The 20133-nt window shown below is 28.4% G+C and overlaps 1 protein-coding gene across 1 annotated transcript in view; it reads left to right on the top strand.

Moving 5' to 3' along the window:
- galnt16 (UDP-N-acetyl-alpha-D-galactosamine:polypeptide N-acetylgalactosaminyltransferase 16) overlaps positions 1-14134 on the top strand; it is a 72808-nt gene extending 58674 nt beyond the window's left edge. The window contains exon 15 of the mRNA XM_061987635.2: positions 13635-14134. Within this exon, the coding sequence (XP_061843619.2) occupies positions 13635-13778 (144 nt within the window). The 3' untranslated portion in view covers positions 13779-14134. The remainder of the gene's footprint in view (positions 1-13634) is intronic.
- The last annotated feature ends 5999 nt before the right edge of the window (positions 14135-20133 follow it).

The following is a 20133-nucleotide window of genomic DNA, read 5'->3' as shown; positions in this document are numbered from 1 at the left end:
CTTTTCAGTTTGTCATGCTGACGACCTACTGTCATGACTTGATCTTGGGTGTTTGCTTTTCCGGGATGCAATGGAAAGTTGGCACGGGCGAGACAGGAATGAAGGTACATGATTTATTTAATATATCGAAAAAAAGTGCAAACGAAAAGCGCGCACAGTGGCGGAGAATAAACTATGAAACCAAAAGACTATAGCAAAAAAGTACAAACGAAAAACACGCACAATGGCGGAGAACAAACTATGAAACCAAAAAGACTATAAACATGGAACAAAAACTTACTTTGACAAGGGACATGAAGCAGGATCTTAGAAGATGAAGAGTGTGTAAAGCATAATTGTGGGATGTCGTCAGAATGACAAACTGAAAAGAATGAACTTAAATACTATGGACATGATTAGTGAAAGCAGGTGCGTGACTCAAAACGTGAAACAGGTGCGTGACGTGACAGGTGAAAACTAATGGTTGCTATGGTGACAAAACAAAAGTGCACAAAAAGTCCAAAACCCAAAACGAACATGACCAAAACAAAAACATGATCACACAGACATGACAATTTCATGTATTCAAAAATAAAATATCATGTAAGACAATTATTTTAAAAATATTTTAAATTATTTGGAGTGTTTATTGTGACCTACAGTGTCATTTTATTAAATAGAAACCATATGAGGGGAAAACCGAGCATTATATAGAAAGAAAAAAATAGAAATAAAACAAATAATACAATTATTTCTAAATTAATTCACAACATTTGCCAGATTATTTTTTTAATATTTATAGTGACATATGGGGTCATGTAATTGAATAGAAACCATATAAAAACACAAACATTTAATTGAATGTATTTAAAAAATAAAATACAATTATTTAAAATCGAATAGAAACCATATGGGAAAAAACAAACATTTTATTTAATTTATTTAATAAAATATAATCATACAATTATTTCAAAATAAATTCAACATTGAATTCAATAAAATAAAATTAATTAATACAATTATTTTTAAATAAATTTGCATCATTTTCAACATGTGTCCTTATTTGGAAAATATGTTGTGACACATACAGTGTCACAAAATTTAATAGAAATCATGAGGGGAATAAACAACATTGAATTGAATGTATTTAATAAAATACAATAAACAATTAATACAATAATTTATTTTATAAATGCACATCATTTGCAACATTTGCCTTTGTGTAGATTATTTGTAGTATTCATAGTGACATATGGGGTGATGTAATTGAATAGAAACCATATGGGAAAACAACAACATTGAATTTAATTTAAGAAAATTAAATAATTTAATACAATTATTTTTAATAAAAAAAATTTGCATAATTTGCAACATTTGCTTTTGTGTAGATTTTTTTTTTAAATATTTATAGTGACATATGCGGTCATGTAATTGAATAGAAACCATATAAAAACACAAACATTTAATTGAATGTATTTAAAAAATAAAATACAATATATTTAAAATCGAATAGAAACCATATGGGAAAAAACAATGGTGAATTTAATTTATTTAATAAAATATAATAATACAATTATTTCAAAATCAATTCAACATTGAATTCAATAAAATAAAATAAATTAATACAATTATTTTTAAATAAATTTGCATCATTTTCAACATGTGTCTTTATTTGGAAAATATGTTGTGACACATACAGTGTCACAAAATTGAATAGAAATCATGAGGGGAATAAACAACATTGAATTGAATGTATTTAATAAAATACAATAAACAATTTATACATTAATTTATTTTATAAATGCACGTCATTTGCAACGTTTGCCTTTGTGTGGATTATTTTTAATATTTATAGTGACATATGGGGTCATGTAATTGAATAGAAACCATATGGGAAAAAACAACAACATTGAATTTAATTTAAGAAAATTAAATAATTTAATACAATTATTTTTAATAAAAAAATTCACATAATTTGCAACATTTGCTTTTGTGTAGATTATTTTTTTAATATTTATAGTGACATATGGGGTCATGTAATTGAATAGAAACCATATAAAAACACAAACATTTAATTGAATGTATTTAAAAAATAAAATACAATTATTTCAAATCGAATAGAAACCATATGGAAAAAAACAACGGTGAATTTAATTTATTTAATAAAATATAATGATACAATTATTTCAAAATAAATTTAACATTGAATTTAATTTATTCAATAAAATAAAATTAATTATTAGTTATTTTTAAATACATTTGCATTATTTGTATTATTTGGAAAATATGTTGTGACACATACAGTGTCATATAATTGAATAGAAATCATGAGGGGGAATAAACAACATCGAATTGAATGTATTTAATAAAATACAATAAACATTTAATACAATTATTTTTAAATAAATTCACATAATTTGCAACATTTGCCTTTGTGTAGATTATTTGTAGTATTTATAGTGACATATGGGGTCATGTAACTGAATAGAAACCATATGGGAAAAAACAACAACATTGAATTTAATTTAAGAAAATTAAATAATTTAATACAATTATTTTTAATAAAAAAATTCACATAATTTGCAACATTTGCTTTTGTGTAGATTATTTTTTTAATATTTATAGTGACATATGGGGTCATGTAATTGAATAGAAACCATCTAAAAACACAAACATTTAATTGAATGTATTTAAAAAATAAAATACAATTATTTAAAATCGAATAGAAACCATATGGGAAAAAACAAACATTGTATTTAATTTATTTGATAAAATATAATAATACAATTATTTCAAAATAAATTCAACATTGAATTCAATAAAATAAAATTAATTAATACAATTATTTTTAAATAAATTTGCATCATTTTCAACATGTGTCTTTATTTGGAAAATATGTTGTGACACATACAGTGTCATAACATTTAATAGAAATCATGAGGGGAATAAACAACATTGAATTGAATGTATTTAATAAAATACAATAAACAATTAATACAATAATTTATTTTATAAATGCACATCATTTGCAACGTTTGCCTTTGTGTAAATTATTTTTAATATTTATAGTGACATATGGGGTCATGTAATTGAATAGAAACCATATAAAAACACAAACATTTAATTGAATGTATTTAAAAAATAAAATACAATTATTTAAAATCGAATAGAAACCATATGGGAAAAGACAACAACATTGAATTGAATGTATTTAAAAAATAAAATACAATTATTTAAAATCGAATAGAAACCATATGGGAAAAGACAACAACATTGAATTGAATTTATTTAATAAAATACAATAAATTAATACATTTATTTTTAAATAAATTTACATCATTTTCAACATTTGTCTTTATTTTGAATATTTGTTGTGACACATACAGTGTCATATAATTGAATATAAATCATGAGGGGAATAAACAACATCGAATTGAATGTATTTAATAAAATACAATAAACATTTAATACAATTATTTTTAAATAAATTCACATAATTTGCAACATTTGCCTTTGTGTAGATTATTTGTAGTATTTATAGTGACATATGGGGCCATGTAATTGAATAGAAACCATATGGGAAAAGACAACAACATTGAATTGAATTTATTTAATAAAATACAATAAATTAATACATTTATTTTTAAATAAATTTACATCATTTTCAACATTTGTCTTTATTTTGAATATTTGTTGTGACACATACAGTGTCATATAATTGAATAGAAATCATGAGGGGAATAAACAATATCGAATTGAATGTATTTAATAAAATACAATAAACATTTAATACAATTATTTTTAAATAAATTCACATAATTTGCAACATTTGCCTTTGTGTAGATTATTTGTAATATTTATAGTGACATATGGGGCCATGTAATTGAATAGAAACCATATGGGAAAAAACAACAACATTGAATTTAATTTATTTAAGAAAAGAAAATAATTTAATACAATTATTTTTAATAAAAAAATTCACATAATTTGCAACATTTGCTTTTGTGTAGATTATTTTTTTAATATTTATAGTGACATATGGGGTCATGTAATTGAATAGAAACCATATAAAAACACAAACATTTAATTGAATGTATTTAAAAAATAAAATACAATTATTTAAAATCGAATAGAAACCATATAGGGAAAAAACAACGGTGAATTTAATTTATTTAATAAAATATAATAATACAATTATTTCAAAATAAATTTAACATTGAATTTAATTTAGTCAATAAAATAAAATTAATTAATACAATTATTTTTAAATACATTTGCATTATTTTTATTATTTGGAAAATATGTTGTGACACATACAGTGTCATATAATTGAATAGAAATCATGAGGGGGAATAAACAACATCGAATTGAATGTATTTAATAAAATACAATAAACATTTAATACAATTATTTTTAAATAAATTCACATAATTTGCAACATTTGCCTTTGTGTAGATTATTTGTAGTATTTATAGTGACATATGGGGTCATGTAACTGAATAGAAACCATATGGGAAAAAACAACAACATTGAATTTAATTTAAGAAAATTAAATAATTTAATACAATTATTTTTAATAAAAAAATTCACATAATTTGCAACATTTGCTTTTGTGTAGATTATTTTTTTAATATTTATAGTGACATATGGGGTCATGTAATTGAATAGAAACCATCTAAAAACACAAACATTTAATTGAATGTATTTAAAAAATAAAATACAATTATTTAAAATCGAATAGAAACCATATGGGGAAAAAACAAACATTTTATTTAATTTATTTAATAAAATATAATAATACAATTATTTCAAAATCAATTCAACATTGAATTCAATAAAATAAAATTAATTAATACAATTATTTTGAAATAAATTTGCATCATTTTCAACATGTGTCTTTATTTGGAAAATATGTTGTGACACATACAGTGTCATAAAATTTAATAGAAATCATGAGGGGAATAAACAACATTGAATTGAATGTATTTATTAAAATACAATAAACAATTAATACAATAATTTATTTTATAAATGCACATCATTCGCAGCGTTTGCCTTTGTGTAGATTATTTGTAATATTTATAGTGACATATGGGGCCATGTAATTGAATAGAAACCATATGGGAAAAAACAACAACATTGAATTTAATTCAAGAAAATTAAATAATTTAATACAATTATTTTTAATTTAAAAAATTCACATAATTTGCAACATTTGCTTTTGTGTAGATTATTTTTTTAATATTTATAGTGACATATGGGGTCATGTAATTGAATAGAAACCATATAAAAACACAAACATTTAATTGAATGTATTTAAAAAATAAAATACAATTATTTAAAATCGAATAGAAACCATATGGGGAAAAAACAAACATTTTATTTAATTTATTTAATAAAATATAATAATACAATTATTTCAAAATCAATTCAACATTGAATTCAATAAAATAAAATTAATTAATACAATTATTTTGAAATAAATTTGCATCATTTTCAACATGTGTCTTTATTTGGAAAATATGTTGTGACACATACAGTGTCATAAAATTTAATAGAAATCATGAGGGGAATAAACAACATTGAATTGAATGTATTTATTAAAATACAATAAACAATTAATACAATAATTTATTTTATAAATGCACATCATTCGCAGCGTTTGCCTTTGTGTAGATTATTTGTAATATTTATAGTGACATATGGGGCCATGTAATTGAATAGAAACCATATGGGAAAAAACAACAACATTGAATTTAATTCAAGAAAATTAAATAATTTAATACAATTATTTTTAATTTAAAAAATTCACATAATTTGCAACATTTGCTTTTGTGTAGATTATTTTTTTAATATTTATAGTGACATATGGGGTCATGTAATTGAATAGAAACCATATAAAAACACAAACATTTAATTGAATGTATTTAAAAAATAAAATACAATTATTTAAAATCGAATAGAAACCATATGGAAAAAAACCAACGGTGGATTTAATTGATTTAATAAAATATAATAATACAATTATTTCAAAATAAATTTAACATTGAATTTAATTTATTCAATAAAATAAAATTAATTATTACAGTTATTTTTAAATACATTTGCATTATTTTTATTATTTGGAAAATATGTTGTGACACATACAGTGTCATATAATTGAATACAAATCATGAGGGGGAATAAACAACATTGAATGTATTTAATAAAATACAATAAACATGTAATACAATTATTTTTAAATAAATTCACATAATTTGCAACATTTGCCTTTGTGTAAATTATTTGTAATATTTATAGTGACATATGGGGTCATGTAATTGAATAGAAACCATCTAAAAACACAAACATTTAATTGAATGTATTTAAAAAATAAAATACAATTATTTAAAATTGAATAGAAACCATATGGGAAAAAACAAACATTTTATTTAATTTTTTTAATAAAATATAATAATACAATTATTTAAAAATAAATTCAACATTGAATTCAATAAAATAAAATTAATTAATATAATTATTTTTAAATAAATTTGCATCATTTTCAACATGTGTCTTTATTTGGAAAATATATTGTGACACATACAGTGTCACAAAATTTAATAGAAATCATGAGGGGAATAAACAACATTGAATTGAATGTATTTATTAAAATACAATAAACAATCAATACATTAATTTACTTTATAAATGCACGTCATTTGCAATGTTTGCCTTTGTGTGGATTATTTTTAATATTTATAGTGACATATGGGGTCATGTAATTGAATAGAAACCATATGGGAAAAGACAACAACATTGAATTGAATTTATTTAATAAAATACAATAAATTAATACAATTATTTTTAAATAAATTTACATCATTTTCAACATTTGTCTTTATTTTGAATATTTGTTGTGACACATACAGTGTCATCTAATTGAATAGAAATCATGAGGGAAATAAACAACATTGAATTGAATGTATTTAATAAAATACAATAAACATTTAATACAATTAGTTTTAAATACATTCACATAATTTGCAACATTTGCCTTTGTGTAAATTATTTTTAATATTTATAGTGACATATGGGGTCATGTAATTGAATAGAAACCATCTAAAAACACAAACATTTAATTGAATGTATTTAAAAAATAAAATACAATTATTTAAAATCGAATAGAAACCATATGGGAAAAAACAACGGTGAATTTAATTTATTTAATAAAATATAATACAATTATTTTAAAAATAAATTCAACATTGAATTTAATTTATTCAATAAAATAAAATTAATTAATACAATTATTTTTAAATACATTTGCATTATTTTTATTATTTGGAAAATATGTTGTGACACATACAGTGTCATATAATTGAATATAAATCATGAGGGGGAATAAACAACATCAAATTGAATGTATTTAATAAAATACAATAAACATTTAAATAAACATTTAATACAATACTTTTTAAATAAATTCACATAATTTGCAACATTTGCCTTTGTGTAGATTATTTTTAATATTTATAGTGACATATGGGGCCATGTAATTGAATAGAAACCATATGGGAAAAAACAACAACATTGAATTAAATGTATTTAATAAAATAAAATAAATTAATACATTTATTTTTAAATACATTTGCATCTAATTGAATATAAATCATAAGGGAAATAAACAACCTTGAATTGAATGTATTTAATAAAATACAATAAACAATTAATATAATTATTTTTAAATAAATTCACATCATTTGCAACATTTGCCTTTGTGTAGATTATTTGTAATATTTATAGTGACATATGGGGTCATGTAATTGAATAGAAACCATATAAAAACACAAAAATTTAATTGAATGTATTTAAAAAATAAAATACAATTATTTAAAATCCAATAGAAACCATACAAGAAAAAACATTGAATTAAATGTATTTAATACAATGTAATAAACAATTAATACAATTATTTTTTAATACATTTACATCATTTTCAACATTTTTCTTTATTTGGAATATTTGTTGTGACACATGCAGTGTCATATAATTGAATAGAAATCATAAGGGAAAAACAATAACATTGAATTTAATGTATTTAATAAAATAGAATAAAAACAATTCATACAATTATTTCAAAAATAATTTCACATCATTTTCAACATTTGCCCTTGTAGAGATTATTTGGAGTGTTTATTATGACACATGGGTTGACATATAACTGAATAGAAATCATAAAGGAAAGAAGAAAATTAAATTGAATGTATTTAAAAAATAAATTACAGTAGAAATACAAATAATAAAAAAATTTTTTTTAAATCTCATACTTTTTAACGTTTGCCTTTGTGTAGATGATTTGTAATATTTATAGTGACATATGGGGTCATATAGAAACCATATAAAAACACAAACATTTAATTGAATGTATTTAAAAAATTAAATAAAAATAGAAAACAAGTAATACAATTATTTAAAATGTTTTTAACAACATTTGCCCTTTGTGGGGATTAGTTGGAGTGTTTATTGTGACACATACAGTGTCATTTAATTGAATAGAAACCATATGGGAAAAAACAACATTGAATTTAATGTATTTAAAAAATAAATTCCTGTAAAAATACAAATAATACAATTATTATTAAAAAAAATTCACATAATTTTTATTGTTTGCCTTTGTGTAGTTTATTTATAGTATTTACAGTGACACATAGGGTGGTATATACAGTTATAGTGCCAAGTACAGTACTTGACTAAATAAATATTTTTTTTTTAAAAACTCATTAAATTTAATGTATTAAAAAAATAAAATGGAAAACAATTAATACAAATATTTTTTTAAATAAATTCACATCATTTTTTAACATTTTGCCTCTGTGTACATTATTTATAATATGTATAGAGACACATGGGGTGACATATACAGTTATAGTGCCAAGTACAGTAATTGACTAAAAAGTGTATATTGCCTTTGTTTGGTTATTTGGAGTTACAGGTAGATATGCAGTTAAATTCTCCGACATATTTGGGAAACATCTAATTAAATGTAATGTATTCAAAAATAAATTAAGATATATATATATATATATATATATATATATATATATATATATATATATATATATATATATATATATATATATATATATATAAATAAAAATAAAAATATATAAATAAAAAATGCAAAAAGAAATTAGACATTTATTTAGGAATAATTTAGCTATTTTTTAACCACTTGACCCATGTATATTTTTTCCTGAGTTTTGTAATAAACACAAATAAAAGGATATCATAATAATAATAATAATAATAATGATAATAATAATAAAAGACTTAGCGATGCACTAATATACATGAGTGTTTTTTTCCTGAGGTGTGTAATAAAACAAATAAAATTATATAATAATAATAATAATAAAATACTTAGCAATGCACTAATGTAAATGAGTGTTTTTTTCCTGAGGTGTGTAATAAACACAAATAAAATGATATAATAATAATAATAAGCATAATAAAAGACTTAGCGATACACTAATATACATGAGTGTTTTTTCCCAGGTTGTGTAATAAACACACACAAAAATGATATAATAATAACAATAATAAAAGACTTAACGATGCACGAATGTACATGAGTGTTTTTTTTCCTGAGGTGTGTAATAAACACAAATAAAATTATATGATAATAATAATAATCAAAGCCTTAGCGATGCACTAATAACATGAGTGTGTTTTTTCCTGAGGTGTGTAATAAACACAAATAAAATGATATAATAATAATAATAATAATAATAATAATAACAAAAGACTTAGCCATGCACTAATATACATGAGTGTTTTTTCCCTGAGGCGTTTAATAAACACAAATAAAATGATATAATAATAATAATATTAATAATAATTATAATAATAATAGTACTAAAATACTTAGTAATGCACTAATTAATATACATTAGTGTTTTTTTCCTGAGGTGTGTAATAAACACAAATAAAATTATATATAGTAATAACAATAATAAAAGACTTAGCGATGCACTAATATACATGAGTGTTTTTTTCTTGAGGTGTGTAATAAACACAAATAAAATTATATAATAATAATGATAATAATAATAAAAGACTTAGCAATGCACTAATATACATGAGTGTTTTTTTCCTGAGGTGTGAAAAAACACAAATCAAATGATATAATATTAATAATAAAAGACTTAGTGATGCACTAATATACATGTGTTTTTAAGTGTTATTATTAAAATGATATAATAATAATAATAATAAAAGACTTCGCCATGCACTAATATACACGAGTGTTTTTTTTCCTGAGGTGTGTAATAAACACAAATAAAATACTAAAATAATAATAAAAGACTTAGCGATGCACTAATATACTGTGCATGAGTGTTTTTTTTCCTGAGGTGTGTAATAAATACAAACAAAATTATATAATAATAATAATAATAATAATAATAATAATAATAATAAAAGACTTTGCGATGCACTAATATACATGAGGTTTTTTTTCCCGAGGTGTGTAATAAACACAAATAAAATTATATAATAATGATATTAATAAAAGACGTAGCGATGCACTTTTTTTCCCTGAGGTGTGTAATAAACACAAATAAAATGATGAAAGAATAATAATAATAATAATAAAAGACTTAGCAATGCACCTTTTTTTCCTGAGGTGTGTAATAAGCACAAATAAAATTATATAATAATAATAATAATAATAAAAGACTCAGCGATGCACTAATATACAAGTGTTTTTTTCTTGAGGTGTGAAAAAAACACAAATCAAATGATATAATATTAATAATAAAAGACTTAGTGATGCACTAATATACATGTGTTTTTAAGTGTTATTATCAAAATGATATAATAATAATAATAAAAGACTTAGCCATGCACTAATATACATGAGTGTTTTTTTTCCTGAGGTGTGTAATAAACACAAATAAAATACTAAAATAATGATAATAAAAGACTTAGCGATGCACTAATATACTGTGCATGAGTGTTTTTTTCCTGAGGTGTGTAATAAATACAAACAAATTATATAATAATAATAATAATAATAATAATAATAAGACTTAGCGATGCACTAATATACATGAGGTTTTTTTTCCTGAGGTGTGTAATAAACACAAATAAAATTATATAATAATAATGATATTAATAAAAGACGTAGCGATGCACTTTTTTTTCCTGAGGTGTGTAATAAACACAAATAAAATGATGTAAGAATAATAATAATAATAAAAGACTTAGCAATGCACCTTTATTTCCTGAGGTGTGTAATAAGCACAAATAAAATTATATAATAATAATAATAATAATAATAATAAAAGACTCAGCGATGCACTAATATAGACAAGTGTTTTTTTTCCTGAGGTGTGTAATAAACACAAATAAAATTATATAATAATAATGATAATAATAATAATAACAGACTTAGCGATGCACTAATATACATGTGTTTTTAAGTGTTATTATTAAAATGATATAATAATAATAATAAAAGACTTAGCCATGCACTAATATACATGAGTGTTTTTTTCCTGAAGTGTGTAATAAACACAAAATAAAATGATATAATAATAATAATAATAATAATAATAATAATAATAAAAGACTTAGCGATGCACTAATATACATGAGTGTTTTTTTCCTGAGGTGTGTAATAAACACAAATAAAATGATATAATAATAATAATAATAATAATAATAATAAAAGACTTATCGATGCACTAATATACATGAGTGTTTTTTTTCCTGAGGTGTCAAACACAAATAAAATGATATAATAATAATAATAATAATAAAAGACTTATCGATGCACTAATATACATGAGTGTTTTTTCCTGAAGTGTGTAATAAACACAAATAAAATTATATAATAATAATAATAATAACAGACTTAGCGATGCACTAATATACATGTGTTTTTAAGTGTTATTATTAAAATGATATAATAATAATAATAAAAGACTTAGCCATGCACTAATATACATGAGTGTTTTTTTCCTGAAGTGTGTAATAAACACAAAATAAAATGATATAATAATAATAATAATAATAATAATAATAATAATAATAATAATAATAAAAGACTTAGCGATGCACTAATATACATGAGTGTTTTTTTCCTGAGGTGTGTAATAAACACAAATAAAATGATATAATAATAATAATAATAATAATAATAATAATAATAATAAAAGACTTATCGATGCACTAATATACATGAGTGTTTTTTTCCTGAGGTGTCAAACACAAATAAAATGATATAATAATAATAATAATAATAAAAGACTTATCGATGCACTAATATACATGAGTGTTTTTTTTCCTGAGGTGTGTAATAAACACAAATAAAATTATATAATAATAATAATAATAACAGACTTAGCGATGCACTAATATACATGTGTTTTTAAGTGTTATTATTAAAATGATATAATAATAATAATAAAAGACTTAGCCATGCACTAATATACATGAGTGTTTTTTTCCTGAAGTGTGTAATAAACACAAAATAAAATGATATAATAATAATAATAATAATAATAATAATAATAATAAAAGACTTAGCGATGCACTAATATACATGAGTGTTTTTTCCTGAGGTGTGTAATAAACACAAATAAAATGATATAATAATAATAATAATAATAATAATAAAAGACTTATCGATGCACTAATATACATGAGTGTTTTTTTCCTGAAGTGTGTAATAAACACAAAATAAAATGATCTAATAATAATAATAATAATAATAATAATAATAAAAGACTTAGCGATGCACTAATATACATGAGTGTTTTTTCCTGAGGTGTGTAATAAACACAAATAAAATGATATAATAATAATAATAATAATAATAATAAAAGACTTATCGATGCACTAATATACATGAGTGTTTTTTTCCTGAGGTGTCAAACAAATAAAATGATATAATAATAATAATAATAATAATAATAATAATAATAATAATAATAAAAGACTTAGCGATGCACTAATATACATGAGGGTTTTTTTTCCTGAGGTGTGTAATAAACACAAATAAAATGATATAATAATAATAATAATAATAATAATAAAAGACTTATCGATGCACTAATATACATGAGTGTTTTTTTCCTGAGGTGTCAAACAAATAAAATGATATAATAATAATAATAATAATAATAATAATAATAATAATAAAAGACTTATCGATGCACTAATATACATGAGTGTTTTTTTCCTGAGGTGTCAAACAAATAAAATGATATAATAATAATAATAATAATAATAATAATAATAAAAGACTTATCGATGCACTAATATACATGAGTGTTTTTTTCCTGAGGTGTCAAACAAATAAAATGATATAATAATAATAATAATAATAATAAAAGACTTATCGATGCACTAATATACATGAGTGTTTTTTTTCCTGAGGTGTGTAATGAACACAAATAAAATGATATAATAATAATAATAATAATAAAAGACTTATCGATGCACTAATATACATGAGTGTTTTTTTCCTGAGGTGTGTAATAAACACAAATAAAATAACATAATAAGAATCATTTAATTTCTCTGACTCCTCCTGGGAGTCACACTCGCGTCTTACCTGCCGTCACGTTCACATTGTCCATCTGAAGAAGTTCCTGTTTTGTGTGCAGAAATGGAAGCCGAAAGGCTCGGCCCTGCAGCACGCGGTCAGCGGCTTCTGCCTGGACAGTCAGGGCTCCCCGGGGCCCCCGGTGGTTGCTCAGTGTCGCCCCCAGGTGGCCAGCCAGGCCTGGGAGCCACAGGTCATCACCTGACCCCAGGAAAGGGAGGACTCTCTCTCCGGTACCCGTGATGCTTCCGGTCTGCATGGGACAAAGCAGGACATGCGGCCGAGCATCCGGGTCTTTGCAAAGGATTCTTCTACGTAACCTTCACTTCTTTCTGTCATCATTCCCGCTTGGTTTGGCGTGAAGGCAAGGAGGACTGAGTCAGAAGACAAAATGATTTTCCCACCAAGGTCACCGACGTTATTTATTCTTTTGCATGACAGTGTTTGTCTTCCCCCTTTTTGCCTGTCCTGCTACTAACCTTTCATGCAAACATTTGCTCCTTATTATTTCTGTGTCAAGTGCTATATATGTTCATTGTCAAATAAAAAGGTAGTTACAAAGGTGTTTTATTGCTTTTAACCCGCCTAGACGTAGCCAAACTACAGAAAATTATATTTCTTATTATATTTACAACAATGATATATTGGTACTAGAGATGTCCGATATTATCGGCCGATAAATGCTTAAAAATGTAATATCAAAAATTATTGGTATCGTTTTTTTTATTATCAGTATCGTTGTTTTGTTTTGTTTTGTTTTTTGTTTTTTTTATTACCGTATTTTCCGCACTATTAGCCGCACCTAAAAACCACAAATTTACTCAAAAGCTGACAGTGCGGCTTATAACCCGGTGCGCTTTATATATGGATTAATATTAAGATTCATTTTCATAAAGTTTCGGTCTCGCAACTACGGTAAACAGCCGCCATCTTTTTTCCCCGTAGAAGAGGAAGTGCTTCTTCTTCTACGCAAGCAACCGCCAAGGTAAGCACCCGCCCCCATAGAACAGGAAGCGCTTCTTCTTCTACTGTAAGCAACCACCCGCCCGCGTAGAAGAAGAAGAAGCGCGCGGATATTACGTTTCATTTCCTTTGTGTGTTTACATCTGTAAAGACCACAAAATGGCTCCTACTAAGCGACAGGTTTCCGGTTCATGAAAAGACGCAATCTCTCCATCCGCACACGGACTACTATTTCACAGCAACTGCCTAAAGACTTTCAAGAAAAGCTGGCTACTTTCCGTGCATATTGTAAAAACAAGATAGCTGAAAAAAAGATCCGGCCAGAGAACATTATCAACATGGACGAGGTTCCACTGACTTTTGATATTCCTGTGAACCGCACTGTGGATACAACGGGAGCACGTACGATGAATATTCGCACCACAGGGGAATGAGAAGTCATCCTTCACTGTGGTTCTAGCTTGCCATGCTAATGGCCAGAAACTTCCACCCATGGTGATATTCAAAAGGAAGACCTTGCCAAAAGAGACCTTTCCAGCCGGCGTCATCATAAAAGCTAACTCGAAGGGATGGATGAAGAAAAGATGAGCGAGTGGTTAAGGTAAGTTTACGCGAAGAGGCCGGGTGGCTTTTTTCACGCAGCTCCGTCCATGTTGATATACGACTCCATGCGCGCCCACATCACGCTGGTTTTTAATATATTATTAAAGTTTGACTGACCTATCTGACTGTTTTTTTGACATTTTTTTAGCGCAGTTAGATGCGGCTTATAACACGGGGCAGCTTATAGGTGGACAAAGTTTTGAAATATGCCGTTCATTGAAGGCGCGGCTTATAACCCAGGGCGCCTTATGGTGCGGAAAATACGGTATATCAACCTAAAAAACACAAGATACACTTACAATTAGTGCACCAACCCAAAAAACCTCCCTCCCCCATTTCACACAAAAGGGTTGTTTCTTTCTGTTATTAATATTGTGGTTCCTACATTATATATCAATATATATCATGTCGGAGGCAGATATTTACATATATCCGAATTTAAGTTGTACTTCTTCCATTTCTTCTCTTGATGCTCTGTCAGCAAGTAAACTGTGTGTGTTGCCCTTGAGTTCTTTGGAATGTGTTTTGACTAGCATTTTGTTTTGGCTACAGAGATGGGACGAGAGAGAGGGTGGTGGGACCGGGAAGACAGACCATTTTGGGGAGGCGCGATAGAATGTTCTAGGGTTAGACTGGTCTCAATCAAAATGTATATTGGCAAAGCTTTGAGAATATACAACAAAATACCTATTCTGTCTCTGGTGGTTTTTCAACTCAGCTTTAAGTGTCGGAAAGAACTTGTGACTTGAATTCCCTGGGAGGAACAACTGGTCCAAAACGCAACAATTAATACAGTCTGCAAGGGATACAGTCCGTAAGCACACATGATTGTGCGTGCTGCTGGTCCACTAATAGTACTAACCTTTAACACTTCATTTGACTCATTTTCATTCATTACTAGTTTCTATTTAACTGTTTTTATATTGTTTTACTTTCTTTTTTATTCAAGAAAATGTTTTTAATTTATTTATCTTATTTTATTTTATAATTTTTTTTAAAAAGGACCTTATTATTATATCATAATAATGTGTTAATTTCACGACTGTATATATCGGTATCGATTGATATCGGTATCGGTAATTAAAGAGTTGGACAATATCGGAATATTAGATATCGGCAAAAAGTCATTATTGGACATCCCTAATTGGTACGTTATCGGTTTATTTTGTTATAGCCTCTTTTATACATATTATTATAATGGAGTATTACTTGTGACTATGTTTTGGACACTCGGGTGAAGAGAGGGGCGGAGCTTTCTACCGATCACCACCTGGTGGTGAGTTGGCTGCGATGGTGGGGGAGGATGCCGGACAGACCTGGCAGGCCCAAACGCATTGTGAGGGTTTGCTGGGAACGTCTAGCAGAGTCTCCTGTCAGAGAGAGTTTCAATTCCCACCTCCGGAAGAACTTTGAACATGTCACGAGGGAGGTGCTGGACATTGAGTCCGAGTGGACCATGTTCCGTACCTCTATTGTCGAGGCGGCCGATTGGAGCTGTGGCCGCAAGGTAGTTGGTGCCTGTCGTGGCGGTAATCCTAGAACCCGTTGGTGGACGCCGGCGGTGAGGGATGCCGTCAAGCTGAAGAAGGAGTCCTATCGGGTTCTTTTGGCTCATGGGACTCCTGAGGCAGCAGACAGGTACCGACAGGCCAAGCGGTGTGCGGCTTCAGCGGTCGCGGAGGCAAAAATTCGGACATGGGAGGAGTTCGGGGAGGCCATGGAAAAAGACTTCCGGCAGGCTTCAAAGCAATTCTGGACCACCATCCGCCGCCTCAGGAAGGGGAAGCAGTGCAGTGTCAACACCGTGTATGGTGGGGATGGTGTTCTGCTGACCTCGACTGCGGATGTTGTGGATCGGTGGAGAGAATACTTCGAAGACCTCCTCAATCCTACCAGCACGTCTTCCTATGAGGAAGCAGTGCCTGGGGAATCTGTGGTGGGCTCTCCTATTTCTGGGGCTGAGGTTGCCGAGGTAGTTAAAAAGCTCCTCGGTGGCAAGGCCCCGGGGGTGGATGAGATCCGCCCGGAGTTCCTTAAGGCTCTGGATGCTGTGGGGCTGTCTTGGTTGACAAGACTCTGCAACATCGCGTGGACATCGGGGGCGGTACCTCTGGATTGGCAGACCGGGGTGGTGGTTCCTCTCTTTAAGAAGGGGAACCGGAGGGTGTGTTCCAACTATCGTGGGATCACACTCCTCAGCCTTCCCGGTAAGGTCTATTCAGGTGTACTGGAGAGGAGGCTACGCCGGATAGTCGAACCTCGGATTCAGGAGGAACAGTGTGGTTTTCGTCCTGGTCGTGGAACTGTGGACCAGCTCTATACTCTCGGCAGGGTCCTTGAGGGTGCATGGGAGTTTGCCCAACCAGTCTACATGTGCTTTGTGGACTTGGAGAAGGCATTCGACCGTGTACCCCGGGAAGTCCTGTGGGGGAGTGCTCAGAGAGTATGGGGTATAGGACTGTCTTATTGTGGCAGTTCGCTCCCTGTATAATCAGTGCCAGAGCTTGGTCCGCATTGCCGGCAGTAAGTCGGACACGTTTCCAGTGAGGGTTGGACTCCGCCAAGGCTGCCCTTTGTCACCCATTCTGTTCATAACTTTTATGGACAGAATTTCTAGGCGCAGTCAGGGCGTTGAGGGGATCTGGTTTGGTGGCTGCAGAATTAGGTCTCTGCTATTTGCAGATGATGTGGTCCTGATGGCTTCTTCTGGCCAAGATCTTCAGCTCTCGCTGGATCGGTTCGCAGCCGAGTGTGAAGCGACTGGGATGGGAATCAGCACCTCCAAGTCCGAGTCCATGGTTCTCTCCCGGAAAAGGGTGGAGTGCCATCTCCGGGTTGGGGAGGAGATCTTGCCCCAAGTAGAGGAGTTCAAGTACCTCGGAGTCTTGTTCACGAGTGGGGGAAGAGTGGATCGTGAGATCGACAGGCGGATCGGTGCGGCATCTTCAGTAATGCGGACGCTGTATCGATCCGTTGTGGTGAAGAAGGAGCTGAGCCGGAAGGCAAAGCTCTCGATTTACCGGTCGATCTACGTTCCCATCCTCACCTATGGTCATGAGCTTTGGGTCATGACCGAAAGGACAAGATCACGGGTACAAGCGGCCGAAATGAGTTTCCTCCGCCGAGTGGCGGGGCTCTCCCTTAGAGATAGGGTGAGAAGCTCTGTCATTCGGGGGGAGCTCAAAGTAAAGCCGCTGCTCCTCCACATGGAGAGGAGCCAGATGAGGTGGTTCGGGCATCTGGTCAGAATGCCACCCGAACGCCTCCCTAGGAAGGTGTTTCGGGCACGTCCGACCGGTAGGAGGCCACGGGGAAGACCCAGGACACGTTGGGAAGACTATCTCTCCCGGCTGGCCTGGGAACGCCTCGGGATCCCCCGGGAGGAGCTGGACGAAGTGGCTGGGGAGAGGGAAGTCTGGGCTTCCCTGCTTAAGCTGCTGCTCCCGCGACCCGACCTCGGATAAGCGGAAGAAGATGGATGGATGAATGGATGGATAGATTAAAAAAAAACATTTCTATACAATTATCTTAAAACAAATTCACATAATTTTCCACATCTGTCTTTGTAGAGATTTTTGGGGGTATTAATTGTGACACATGCTGTGTCATATCATTGAATAAAAATCGTACAGGGACAGCATTAAAATGAATGTATTTAAAGAGATAAAATAAATAAAAATATAAAAAATGTTCACATAATTTTCAAAGTTTGCCTTTGTGTGGATTGTTTGTATTATTTATAGTGACACATGTTATATAGTGACATATTATTATAATGTTGATTTAATAGAATGACTTAAATTACACACAAAAAATACATCATTTCATCATTATATCACAATTAGTATCATTTTTACATAAAGTATTTAATTATTCATCATTTTTTCACTTATGTTCTTAGTCCGTATACTTGCATCATAACAATGACACAACTTATGATATTTATTTATGGTATAACTGTTAAAGGACAAGCGGTAGCAAAATGCATGGATGGATGTTTCATTTTCACATTGGATTTTTTTTTTTTCTCTTTTTTTGTTTTTGTTTTGGTAAATCCGTGGTGCTGAGGTTACGCGTCCACACCACCAGAGGGCGCAGCAGCCTTACTGACGCGTTCAAAGACTCACCTGTAGCATTTTAGCGCATTTATAGAAGGATTTACTCCATATTATCAAAAAAGACATTTGGATGTCTTCATATATATATATATATATATATATATATATATATATATATATATATATATATATATATATATATATATATATATATATATATATATATATATATATATATATATATATATACATATATATATATATATATATATATATATATATATATATATATATATATATATATATATATATATATATATATAATATATATATATATATATATATAATATATATATGTCTTAATAAGGTTATCCAAAAAATAGTGCTCGATACCGTAGTAGAGCGCAATATATGTATGTGTGGGAAAAAAATCACAAGAGTATTTCATCTCTACAGGCCTGTTTCATGAGGGGGGGTACCCTCAATCATCAGGAGATTTTCTCCTGATGATTGAGGGTACCCCCCCTCATGAAACAGGCCTGTAGAGATGAAATAGTCTTGTGATTTTTTCCCACACATACATATATATATATATATATATATATATATATATATATATATATATATATATATATATATATATACATCCTGAAAATATGCAAACAAAACTGTGTTTAGATAATTGATACTTCAAACTTGCATAAATAAATCTTAAGGAATATAACATAACTTGGCTTCTGAGAGCTTCAAAATGTAATGAATAAAATGGTAAAGTTGTTGATAAACAAGCAATTATTTTAATAATTAAATATGGTCATTTTAAATGAATTATTATGATAATTTAAAATTAATTATTTCAAATATGTTTATTTTAACGTATAATTCTATGGCTGGATGTAATAAGGAGTCAGAAAAAATACAAATAAAAATACAATT

The sequence above is a fragment of the Nerophis lumbriciformis genome, linkage group LG26, assembly GCF_033978685.3.
Source record: "Nerophis lumbriciformis linkage group LG26, RoL_Nlum_v2.1, whole genome shotgun sequence".
Classification (NCBI taxonomy): domain Eukaryota; kingdom Metazoa; phylum Chordata; class Actinopteri; order Syngnathiformes; family Syngnathidae; genus Nerophis; species Nerophis lumbriciformis.
The sequence above is the reverse complement of the archived record's forward strand: the minus strand, read 5'-3'. Positions and strand labels throughout refer to the sequence as shown.